The sequence below is a fragment of the Lactuca virosa genome, chromosome 9 (assembly GCF_052849685.1).
Source record: "Lactuca virosa cultivar CGN04683 chromosome 9, Lactuca_virosa_CGN04683_v6, whole genome shotgun sequence".
Classification (NCBI taxonomy): domain Eukaryota; kingdom Viridiplantae; phylum Streptophyta; class Magnoliopsida; order Asterales; family Asteraceae; genus Lactuca; species Lactuca virosa.
In genome coordinates, this window is record NC_136434.1 from 9,098,464 (window position 1) to 9,110,892 (window position 12,429).

Below are 12,429 nucleotides of genomic sequence, written 5' to 3' on the forward strand. Positions count from 1 at the left end.
TCGGAGTGGACATTAGGTTGTTGCCTCTTTTAGAGTGAATTGTTTTGGACTAGATTTTCATTTTAGTATGTAAATAATTACTTAAATGAAAAAAACCAAATAATTAGTGCTTCTTCTGGAAAAAAAATCGTATTGGCTATGTGTGACATCCATTAAGCAAAAGTAGATGTGTAAATATGTTGTTTATCTCCTTGCATCTTATTACTATGTGTGTTGATTGAAACCCTAAGAAATATTCAAGTTCCAATCAAGAGCTCAAATGGTCTGAAATATCCGCAAGAATTATATTGTTGGCGCATTAAAGCAAGGTCGAATAACTTGAAAATGAGCAAGCCCACAAATATACACCAAAAAATGTCCGACCTTTAAGTACATACATGTTAACTCAGGTCTTGAAGAGCTCGATGAGTCGAGTTGTTATAAACTCGAACTCGACTCGTTTTGAGCTCATATTTCTACGTACTGAAGCTCGAATTATCAGACAAAATGCTTGACTTGTTTGCAGCCCTACTTGATTATGATACAACACCTGCATTTGATCATCAACATTCAACTTAACCATTTTACAGGATTATAAAGTAATAAGTATTAAGTATTAGGAACCTGCACTCCAAGTCAGGTTTGGGGACTTTATATTTGTTCAAAAGCAAGTCAACTTTATCCCTCCTCATGTCCATTCTTCAAGTTGCAAAACCCTAGTTTTAAGAAAGGATGAATAAGTCATTTCAAAATTCAAATATAGATGTAGATAGAAGGATGGATGAAAAATGAAGTGCATGCCTTTTTTGTGATTTCTTAAAAGGCTTCAGGGTTGGTGTACTCTAGCAGCATATGCGGTGACCTGTATATTTTTACCAATGTCCAGTACAAGACCTCTTCAACTACCAGTTCGCCCTCAGCTCTAGCAGCATATATATCCTCACAAATGGCAATCAATCTACACACACACACACACACCAAAGTTACTTTTCAGAATCAAAAATGCCAAAATGATGGAAAATCATAATTTACTTTAAATCAGCTGATATTGGGCTATAACAAATTTAGTAGCTTAGCTAAAAATAAAACGAGTTAAATAGTGAAAAAACGTACCTGTCACAAGAAGGAAGGTTCTCGAATGGAATTCTCATTCTCAAGTCAGAGCACTGAAGCCTTATGAAGCGACCAACTGCTAATACAAAGGTAATGTAGAGACCCCATATACTCGATTTGCTCAACGTCTCACCAAGAAGACCCTCTTAATCAGATTCAACAAATAATTATCAATATGTATTTTTTTTTAACTTTTTGATTATATATTTAAAGAAAGATGGACTTACGTGGCGTTTCCTCTGACACTACAATGGCCATGGGCCCCATCAAATCTCCACATGCACTTGAATTCAACCAATCAATATCGTAAAATGACCACCATTCTGAACTCCCACGATGCAGGAGAAGCTTCGCATCCACTCCACCTGCCTGTACATGTAATTTGTAAAATTAAAATTCCAGCATTAGGGTTAGGGATACAGCCATACAGGATATATATGTACCTTTTGGTCGAAGAGTCTGACATCCCCGGAACCAGTCAACCGAAAATACCTTGGATAAGTGTTATTTATCCTAAAGCTATTGGTGGAACCGTTAAGAACCTGCTCAAGTTCTGAAGGTGTGGGAAGATCTGAGCGTTGTATAGTTTGTTCATATTTTACAACTTCTTTGTTCTTAGGCCTGTCTCGAGTCAGCACCCAAGAAAATTTCATATCCATGGCCATATCAAGAGACTGAATGAACTTTCTTTGAATGGCATCAGGGACAAGCCACAAACTAATGGCATCGGCTTGGCAACATATCATTTGGATATCATCCACATTATAAGAATCCAGGTAATTATTGGGATCAAGATTAGCTGAAGGTTTCAACACGTTCCATGGTGTAATTGCACATAGAGTTGTCTCGTATAACATCAATCGTCCACCGTTTGTCTTTATGTGAAACTGAACACTTACATCATTAATAGGGTTCGCTATGTTTGTCGGGTTACCACTACTATACATCTGCAATTTAAAAATTTTTGTTTAAGAAATATCAAGAACCATGCAAAATCTTGTATATATAAATACAGAAATAGTAACTTACAAGCATAGGAGCCCATATGACACAGATTAATATAAAGAATAAGCATAAGCCATTGCAAAATTTAGTAACTTTCTTCTGCCTCTCTCCTTGTCTACGACCGGCCATGTTCAGAACTGCATCAGATTTGACAAGGTACAAACTTGCATTTATGTCCTCCAACTATAACCGCAAAATTACATACATCAATCAGTTGCTGAAAATCATTCATGATGAACATCAACATGAAAATGAAAAATCCTTTCAGGTTTCTATGGATAGTTAACTTCCTTTTTATTTCTGAAAATAAAGCCAAATTTTGACTTGCTTTCTTGTTTTATGTCCTTAACACATCTTGATAGATTAAAAAAAAATAATAATAATAGGAATTTACCTTGAGCCAGTCATACATGGTCAAAGATGTGGTGGTGCATGACCAATCAAGAACACATCTTAATTCATAGAGGAAAGGGAGTGCACGGTAGAGTCGGTAACCCAAATAATTAACTCTAGTAATGCTGCTAGTCAAAAACTGCCTATATAAAGTACTCTTATGAGGAACCCCTGATCGTATTTGCATGGCTTGAAGGGCCAAAGAGATGGCTTTAGTAAGATATATTGCACGCAATGCTAAACCTGCTGCATGGTGTTGTGAAGGTTCCATGCTCCAGGCATACTCCGTCACTGAGTATGTAAAAATTACAAGGTTACATATGTAAAATATCACTTTCCCTGTCGCAAATGAACACAGATATAGAACGCGATCTAGCACGATCAAGAAGAAGATAGCCTGCATATACATATATAAAATCTAATTAGCTTACACCCACCCCACCCTAAATAAGGTATTCATTCGAGTGATAAAAAAACTTGCCATCAAGATGAACACAAACTCCTTTGGAAACTGATCTTCCAGCTGATAAACATCTAGAAATTCGTTTTTATTCTTTATAACAGACTGGTAGAAAATGGCTACCAAAAAGAAAACAGCCAAATCCGCACCGAATATGTAGGCATATAGATCGATCTCTCTCTTTCCTCCCCCTATTACGGATACAATACAATAAGGAAATCCAAAATGTTTAGAAAGACCAGCATCTTCTGCTTCTATTATCTCCTTAGCCACATCAGCTGCAGGAGTGAGAGACTTGTAATTTTCAGCCATAATACATTCCTCCCTTGGTGATGCATACGTGACTTCAAAAACCGCCAATGCCACATTTGGGCTGTCTTTACTCTTTTCAATGCTACGTACTTGGACAGTACTTGCATAAGAGCAAGTGTCAGGGTCTGATATCTTGCATTTTGAATTATGTACAAATCTAAGCATTTGGTTGACTCCCGATTCTACCCTTGCTGGTTGAATCCCGTATTCCGGCCATGAATGAACATCTAATGATAACTGGATAAAATACGGGGGGGATTCTGCTTCTTGTGTCAGTGATTTCCAGTAATTAACACAGTTCCCGATGATCAGTTTAGCAATATTTTTTACAATCTGAAGAACCTTTTGTGTGTTCTCTCTCCAACTTGAACTAAAAAGAACCTCCTTAGGGTTGACGATTCTCCCTGTGAAGTTGCTGAACTCGGTTGCGAAAATCCATTCGCTGTCTTTGGCAGTTATAGAGCTCTGAATGAGGGTAAATAGATAAACTAGAAATAGTGGCAACAAACTGACAACGAATGAAGAGGTTATTCTGTTTGTAGGAAACCCCCATTCCGGAAGAGAGACAGAATCGATAGTGATCCCACAATGTTGGATGATGATTTGATACACATACTGAATCAAAATATAGAACTCCGTGTAGATCAGCATTACAACCCAGAAGATGTAACTAGGTCCGGTGTTCACACAAAGAGCATACAAGAAGAGAGCTGCAAGATACACCATGGAAAGCAGGCTAAAGTTCCAAAGAAAGACAAGAAGGAAGCAACAGTAGCAGACAATGTCATTATTCGATTGCATCTGTCCCCATATATGTTGAAAGATTATCCCACAACTAGCTGACTCAGAACCAGTTCTACTTCTTTCAGATTGCAAAGAAGATGAACGATTCGAAGCTATGTGACTCTCGTTTTGGCTTTCTGTCTCACTATTTTTACCAGTGGGTGATAACGAAGTCGGGTCATCCGAATCTAAGTCTTCTTGAGGGATATTTAAGTAATTTGCTAAGTTGGAAACTGCCCGATTTCCAATCGACTGTACTTGAGAAACACCATCACCTATCAACTGTACAGCAGATATCAATGTGCTTTCTTTCATAGGCCCTTTACCTTTCTTCTCCATCTCTGCGATATCCTCATCAAACTCAGCAACTTCAATAAGATGCGAGTTTTCTGGCGACTCGAATGCAGGTAAACTTTCGGTTCCATGGAATTCAAATGGTAATGGCATCTCCATATTAATATCCGACGCATGTTTCTTGAGATTATCTTCTTCTTTATTAACAACAACACACTGAGTGGTATAATCGGTATTTAAAGAGACAGCTCTCCTTCTTCGTAGCCCTTCGTTACGAGGTGAATCATCATGAGTATGTTCATGAGCAGGACACGTAGTGTGAAGCTGGATCTGTAAGTTTAGCATTTCGGATTTCATCTTCTCCACTTGCATGTTCCTCTGGCGTTTCTTCTCTTTGTCTTCACGAATATGCTGCAACTGCTCAGTTTTCCATGCAGCCTTCTTCTCTTGTTCGCGTACAATCGCACCAATTTGCTCAGCTTCGAGATATTGGAATACGTAATTTAGCTCTGGAGAGGAAAACATGTATGACTGCAATGACACCAGAATGAAGATGATAATCTCAACCAAAGCAGACCTTGAGGTAATCCGGAATCCATAGTCATACTTATAAAATCCGATAACTTCATAAACATAGTCTATGGTTTCACATTTCCCCTCGTTAAAAACACCCACGAATGGTGATTGATAGGCAAGAGAGAGAACAATGACAGCAAAGTTGTATATCCGCAACCACTTAAAGATCTTGTTCTTTTTCTTTAGTATTGTAAGTCTGAGTCGGAAAAGACTTAGAGCAAAAGCGAGATATCCAAGGTGTAATATATCGTATTCGAGAGTTCCGGTGATTAAAATTAAGGCGAGCACAAGATCCAACAGATGGCAGTAGCAGTATAGTCTTAAATAGTCAAGAAGAGTCCAGATGGTTTTGGTTTCAAGCGAAAGGTCTTTCCAAACAAACGCATTCTTGCGTTGAGAAATCATTTGGCGATATGTGTATGATCCTGAGAAACTACAGAATCGATCGGCTCGCAGCTTGAAACATGAAAACTTGAAGACTATGAAGTAACTGATCAGCACTCTTGGGTCATCAACAGTAAGTCCTACACACACAAAACAAAAATTAAGAATGCAAATGTTGATGATTTCATGATCCATTTTGATATTCAAGTTACACCATGTTAATTTCTAGATGAATTCATCAAAAGTATGAAGAGGAGAGAACAGTACCTAGCCAGCAGCGACGGCAATAGCTGAAATGAAATTCCGAAGTCCTCCAGCAGTCATGGCAGTGTAAGGTGTTGTCACTTTCACCAAATTCACTTAAAGGCCTTTCAGTCTTCCAAATGGCAAAATATTCAAGTAAAAGAACACTAGCAAACAGGACAACAAATAATGACCATGATCTTTGTACTAGTTGTCGGCCAAGCACAACACAAGCAGCAAGTGATGCGATATACAGCAGAGAAATGGCATTAAGAAGAGCAAAACTCGCAAGAAGCAATGCGATCATGTTAATCTCAAGGCCAAAGAGGATGAACATGTTCTCCATCCAAAACTTTAAGTATATCTTTAAGGAAGTCTTCTGCATTTCAAATCTCTCTTTTCTTAAGAAAAGAACCTGCTTCTTTTTCCATTTATGGTTCTCATTAACCTGTCCCCAAAAATACCCAAGCATGTATCTTCTGTTATTATTCTTGGTACCTGAATCACCAGATGATTCTTGGTTGTTTGCTGGCCAAGAGTTGATGCTTCTCAACCCCATCTTTTTAATAGATGAAAAAACATTATCCTCATCTGGAATCGAGGCAACTGGTAACACATCTTCTTGAGAGAAAAACAATGGGCAAGGCTCTTCCCATTGACCTACACCCGAAAGCCAACTGGGAAGCACCTCTAACCAATGGAACACATTATACTGAAGGGTACATGCAGCAATGACCAGTACCTTAGCCCTCAACCCTGCTTCTAAACCTCTAGCTCCAGGCTGATACACCTTTAACCCTAGAAAGTTGGAAAAAGCAGAGTGTTTTTGGCCAGGAAACATTGAAGCTTGTTCCCCACACAACTGGAATAAATACTCTGATGTCACGAGAAATCCCGTGTAAACCAAAAATGATTTTGATGGGATCCGGGAAGCTTTTGGTAAAATTGAGCAGAAGACAGTGCCAAGAAGATAGAGAAAACCGAATGCACTTATTGGAGATATTGCTGCGTAGAACATAGCAGCAAACAATATTTTTTGACTGTGCCATATTAGAAGCCTTCTAATAAACCCAATCACCCCAAACTGGAGCCGATTTGTGTCCTCTAAGTTAGGATACCTGTTTTGTCTCCTCTCATAGCTATAAAGTTGCATTGCGATTGTTATTGCTAATGCTTCCGAAACGTTTTCAAATACTGCTGCTTCTGAATTGTAGCCAAGGTATTTATAAAGATCAACTTTTGTGGATATCCATCCCTCAAAACTTGGGAAGATGCTCAAAATATAGATGAGAATAAACATCACGATTGAATATGCTTTCAATGGGAACCATAGACGCTTTCTTGTCTTCTCAACAAGTTGTCTGCCAGTAATCCAGAAAAGGAGAAGAAAAAGGTACCCAAATGACACGTAATTAGGTGGAGTCATGTAGACTGTGATAAGTATAGTTACAAACGCGATGTAAGTGCCAAATGAACGATATAGCGATAGAAACCTCTGCCCTATTGCACTGAGATATGATGCCACTTTTCTCTCTGAAACAAAAAAAAAACACACAGTTATTAGAAAAGTTCATAATATAAAAATTAGAAGAAATGGTGAATGTACCTTGGGAGGGGTTATCATCTATGTGTGTAGAGTTTGCAACAGCATAAACAGATAACAAAACTGATTTATTCAGACCAGCTTTTAAAATACTAAATCCAATGGGAGGGCGAGGTGTGTGCTGCACAATTGCTGAGAAAGAAAACAAAACTTTGTGACCATGCTTCTGAATGGCACAGAAACCTGCAAGCAAAGCTATTTCCACAAAATCCCAGGTGCTATCACATTCAAGGAGACCTGCATCAATTTGGTTACAATTCTTATTATTTAACAGAATAAATAGAAAAGCAGGAAACCATGTGTGATAACTAATCCCACATTGGTTACAGATTCAGGTTTATTTGAGTTTATGTGTAGGATTGGTGAACCAATTAGAAATAGACAATACCTAACTGAGATAAAATTGCCCAACTTATAGTGTCACTTTTCCTCAAGGCCCCAGAGACAAGATTTATCTGAAGAGTGTACAAGATTGCGAAATGAATCTCACACAGAAGAAGTAAGGCGCCTTGCACTCTCGGGCTGATGCGGTGGCTCAATAAATACAGAAAAAAGAATATCACTGAAGCACAGATAAAATAGTAGCACTTATAAGGGCTTGTTCCATAATCAGATCAGATAGTAGTAAAATTATATAATTAGAGAGTAAACGTACTATATACAGCATGGATGAAACCAGGCTTCATTGCAATGAGAAATATTTGCACTAGCATGATTGCTCGGTTACATTTGCGAAGCACCCAAGCGATTGTGGCTACAATCAGCACTTTTGTTTCTTCTTTAACTGCATTTAGAATTGCTTTTAGTAAGAATAACAAATTAATCAGTAAGAATTGAGAAATTAAATTTGAAAAAAAAAAAAAAAAAAAAAAAAAAAGACCTTCAGGGGTAGAGTCTCCATCAGACGTACTGGGGACCTCATCAGAGAGGTAGAGGAAAACAGAGTTGTTGACAAGGTTAACAAGGGCAACTAAAAATCCAAGACAAAACTGAGCAAGGATAAAGAAACCAGGAAATGGATAATGCCACAACCCCACCATTTCCCAAACCTGTGTGTCCTGTATATGCAATTTAAGGAAAGAAACATGCAAGATTATTTCTCATGAAAGGGAAATAGAATGAAAAAAAAAAAAAAAGATATTACCTTTCCAAGCTTCCCATTCTGGTGTGAGAAAACTACATTGAAAATATATGTACTGACAGCCCAAAACAGAATGAAGACAAGGAGCAGCCCGTTTAGTCTGTGCAAACGGAACAAGGATGGGAACACAAATATAATGTAGCCGACGTATCCAAGTAACCCAAATGCACACACACTTGCATAATAGAAGCTCCATAAGGAAAGAGCAAACAAGGACACCTGTCAATTTCATCACTGAAAATTTAACAAAAATAAGCCGAAAGATAATTGACATGCTCGACTTAACCTGAAACCAAAATACATTGACTAGGTCAAGGAAGCAACAATCATGTGAAGAAAAATGTTGCACTTATAAACTATAGAGATTCATATAAGATTTAGACAGAACAAATCCAAAGACAGTCCACACTACATTTATTAAAAAAAAAAAAAGAGCCTAAATAACATCACTACTACAAGAGTGCTTATCGATATTTAGATTCAATCAGATCATGTCCTTGACCTCCAAACATACTATTTAGGTTTCAATGGTAAATTATGTATTAATGAGGTAGTATATTCATGAAATATCCAATAAAACTTATATCATAACAGATTTTGTGGATTAATGCATAATAATAAAAAGGGCCATGACAGTATAAAACTTATGAGGGCCTTTCATATGCTACAGGATCTTTGGTTAGTAACCAGATTAACTACAAATTTTAGATTCATGTTTTGCAAGTATAGCCTAGTCATGATTGTACACTTGAACTTCTGTTTATGAAATTTTACAACAGTTTACATCATAGTACTTAAAAGCATGTGATACTTTCCAGAAACAGAATTTGATTACGTTTTATGCATGCAAGAAACTAGGTAGCGAGATTTACTAGAATTCCAATTTGATGTAAACATATTTGATCAGTTGTTTGTTATACATCTAATGATTATAAGTATTTCCAGTTAAGGGTACGTACTGGGGCACCATAGGTAAAGAAATTGATGCTGAATGTCCGAAAAACTGCACCTCTTAGTAAAACATTGGTGTCTCGTTCACCAGATCTACAGATGATATTGCCTTAAATTAAATCATACGATAACTTTGATACATATAAACCAAGTTTGCATTATATTTTAACTCAGTTACCTTGATTCACGGATGAAAAAAGAATTTGTAGATGGGAGAAGATGTTCAGCCAAGTTGCCTTCTCTCATGGACATGATCAAATTCATTTCCTCCAAGTCAAGTTTGACAAAAGATAACTGCATAAATGCTGCAAAATTATCAACTGTACCAAAGTTTGATACATTAAGCAGCAAAATTTGCAGTTATCTACATGGGTAACTAAGTAGAAATACACCAAACACAGAAAGATTTATGTACTGATTTTGTATGACTTCACCGTGGAAGCAATCAAACTATTGAAAAAGTTCCATTTTAACCACTCCACTATAAAACACGAAATGAAAATGACGAAAATATCCTTAATTTTGACCCATTTTGTGTAAATGAACCAGACTGCATAGCTGGTCTTTGATTTTTTTTTTTTATAGTTGAGCTGCCTAAATGAAACTTCTCTAATAGTTTGTTGGACTCCATAGGCATTTTCTTTATAAGTAGTTTTTTTAAGGGAGGGGGGGGGGGGGGGGGGGGGGGGGGTGGAAAGTATAATGTTGATAGAAATCTAAAGAAAATGTTGGCAAGTTCCTGGAAAAAGGTGTACCCCGAAGAAATATATGATCAGCGAAAGACCAGAACAAATTTCTGTCCAATCAGATTCGGAAGAAATTCTGTATAGGCCGATGAAATCACCTATCATATTCGGTGATCTTGTGGGGAGCTGATACATATACAGAAAGATAATATTGAATCCCGCGTATAGCCAAAGAGCTCTCCACCACCTTCATAACAATTTAAACAAATGCAAGCAAAATTCATTATATATTACTTTGTATAACAAGTTTAAATATTATGATAGAAATCTTCACTTTGTATAACAAGGATCAACATTTTTTTTATTGTACTAGGATAATCAACAAGTACTATAAAGTCACCTGAAGACACCATGAAAGTTGCTCGATAATGACCAATCCACAAGACCCACACAGCTAGAAACGAAAAATGGTAAAGAAACCCAAGAAGTGTTGCTGATACCCACAACCAACTGAACAGCAGGCAACAGCAAGAAGAAAGCAACCTTCACATGCGAGCCTTCCATACCACCAAATGGGGACAGAAAGATTCCAGTCAATTTATGACAATAATTTCTAAGAGCTCAAGTTATGTCAAACATTCGACTTGTATCAATTTTGTTTAAATAAATCCCAGTCAAAAGTCAAGGGGGTCAAGTTTCATAAGGAAATGTGAAGTTGAGGATCAGTATGTTGGAAAGAAATCATCAAGCAAAGCTTTAAATTTATTAACTTGTACTAACCTATTCGCTCTATGGCTTCTGCAAGATCCCCCAAAAATGAAGATGACCATGTAAACAAGCCTAATCTGATTTCATGGAGTTCAGTCGTAGCAGTGAATGCTGCTAATAGTTGCAAGATCAAATAATAAATTATTTTTGGTGATCTTGGTCTCTTGATTCTGCAAAAACATACTTCATTAGTATGCATGACAGATTAATTACACAGCAAGAGCCAAGAGCAGCTGATGCTGATGAGATTGAAAATTTAAAATCTCACATCATGAATCCTATAAACTTTGCCCACACAGGTTCTTCTGCACTGCATCTTCCACACCAAATGGCCCATGCTAAAAGAAAAGTCAATTGTGAAAGGATAACAACAAGTGAGTAAACAACAATACCCCATAGTACTACTCTCCCCTTTGAGTGAAATCCTACAAAAGAAAAATACATCAAGTAAGCTTGATATTGCTTAACAGATACACTATAAGGAAGTGTTATGTCAGATGCATTTACAGCGCATGAATAATGCAGATAGAAACTGGAGCTCGTCTTCAAAGAGATTAAAGATGTTTAAGCAGTCCTACTGTATCTGATGAACGAATATAGAGTAATACCTCTTTCCAGATGAACGAATAGAATAAGTAGAGAACCTAGCAAGTTCCCAAGAGAGATCAAACTCCAATTCAGTAAAGCAGCTGCAGATACAGAAACGATTAGCATATGTATAGAAAGGTAATAGAGTGTCAGATAAAATTGTCCAAGATTTAACAAATTCTTTCAACGTTTACCCCTGAGCTAACTCATTTATTTGTACGGAAAAATTGTCCAATAATCTCAATTGACAGGACTCAGTGAAAAACGTTATACGAATTGACAACAATTTGACATAATCACGAACAAAGTCGCAAGTACAAAGATCACAGTGCATTGTTTTGTCACTTCAATTTTGAAGTCCACGCTAATCTAAACTTATGTAGAGAAAACAAATACTATAATCTGTATTTTAACGACAAACATGAGGTACCTACATGAATCCACAGTAATAAAATCAAACGCCATGCATGCACAACACACATCGTTTTGCCCTTAATTCACACTCGATTGTTCTGTAAATAACTTTCTGGTGATCTTCATATAAAACTTGCCCAATTAAATAACGAAGAAACAAAATTTTACCTGTAAATAGTAGCAATGACAACAGATATCCTCCGACTAATACCCCCATTGTTGGCTCGTAAGGTCGAAGCCAGATCTTTCATATCATCAGTTGATTATTTAATCAGACTTTCAGTGGAGATTCTCTTTTCGAGCAAAAAAATCGAAAATTTTGAATCCAGAAGAAGCTATTTTTCCCAGTATTGGTTCGATTTCTGTAAAGTAACAGCAAAAATCAGAAAAGGCGAGTGGATCTTGATGGAAGATTTACGTAAAATTGCGAGCTCCATGTACATCTACGATTAGTGTGATCACGGAAAGGTGATTACGTAATTTTGATTTGAAAAGACTTGTCCAAGACCACGTGGCTGAAAAAGGACAGCAAAACAAAAAAAAAATGCGTTTGCCGGGAGTCGAACCCGGGTCTATTGCTTGGAAGGCAATTATCCTAACCGTTGGACTACAAACGCAATTTGTGTTACAATCTTACCCGTTGTTGACTCATCTAAATAGTCATGTCTCTTGTATTGATTTACTTCCCATTTACGTTGTTACACATTAGTAGTATAATCTATGTTGTGTTACCAGA

The 12,429-nt window shown here is 37.1% G+C and overlaps 1 protein-coding gene and 1 non-coding gene across 2 annotated transcripts; both read right to left on the bottom strand.

The window, feature by feature from the left end:
• Positions 1 to 260: 260 nt before the first annotated feature.
• On the bottom strand, positions 261 to 12,135 carry LOC145137323 (piezo-type mechanosensitive ion channel homolog). The gene is made up of 23 exons (XM_079071471.1): positions 11,862 to 12,135; positions 11,300 to 11,380; positions 10,960 to 11,116; positions 10,704 to 10,861; positions 10,324 to 10,480; positions 9,993 to 10,170; positions 9,416 to 9,531; positions 9,246 to 9,330; positions 8,290 to 8,505; positions 8,026 to 8,203; positions 7,801 to 7,929; positions 7,534 to 7,707; positions 7,149 to 7,382; positions 5,567 to 7,075; positions 2,972 to 5,439; positions 2,492 to 2,887; positions 2,122 to 2,280; positions 1,536 to 2,039; positions 1,320 to 1,461; positions 1,093 to 1,237; positions 781 to 937; positions 604 to 695; positions 261 to 529 (listed from the first exon to the last, which is right to left on the bottom strand). Exons 1-21 carry the CDS (start codon positions 11,908 to 11,910, stop codon positions 796 to 798), a joined length of 7,377 nt encoding a protein of 2,458 aa, XP_078927597.1. The 5' UTR covers positions 11,911 to 12,135; the 3' UTR covers positions 261 to 529; positions 604 to 695; positions 781 to 795.
• A 103-nt stretch (positions 12,136 to 12,238) lies between these two features.
• Positions 12,239 to 12,310, bottom strand: TRNAG-UCC (transfer RNA glycine (anticodon UCC)). Its single transcript has one exon. It is a non-coding gene; the product is annotated as a tRNA-Gly (tRNA).
• Positions 12,311 to 12,429: the final 119 nt, after the last annotated feature.

Excerpts from the sequence above, each read along its gene's own strand:
- LOC145137323 (XM_079071471.1), bottom strand. The coding sequence starts at position 11,910 with ATGGGGGTATTAGTCGGAGGATATCTGTTGTCATTGCTACTATTTACA. Across the intron at positions 10,862-10,959 it reads AAGTTTATAGGATTCATGAT|AATCAAGAGACCAAGATCAC; the intron begins GTGAGATTTTAA and ends ATGTTTTTGCAG. Across the intron at positions 1,462-1,535 it reads TCAGACTCTTCGACCAAAAG|GCAGGTGGAGTGGATGCGAA; the intron begins GTACATATATAT and ends TTACATGTACAG.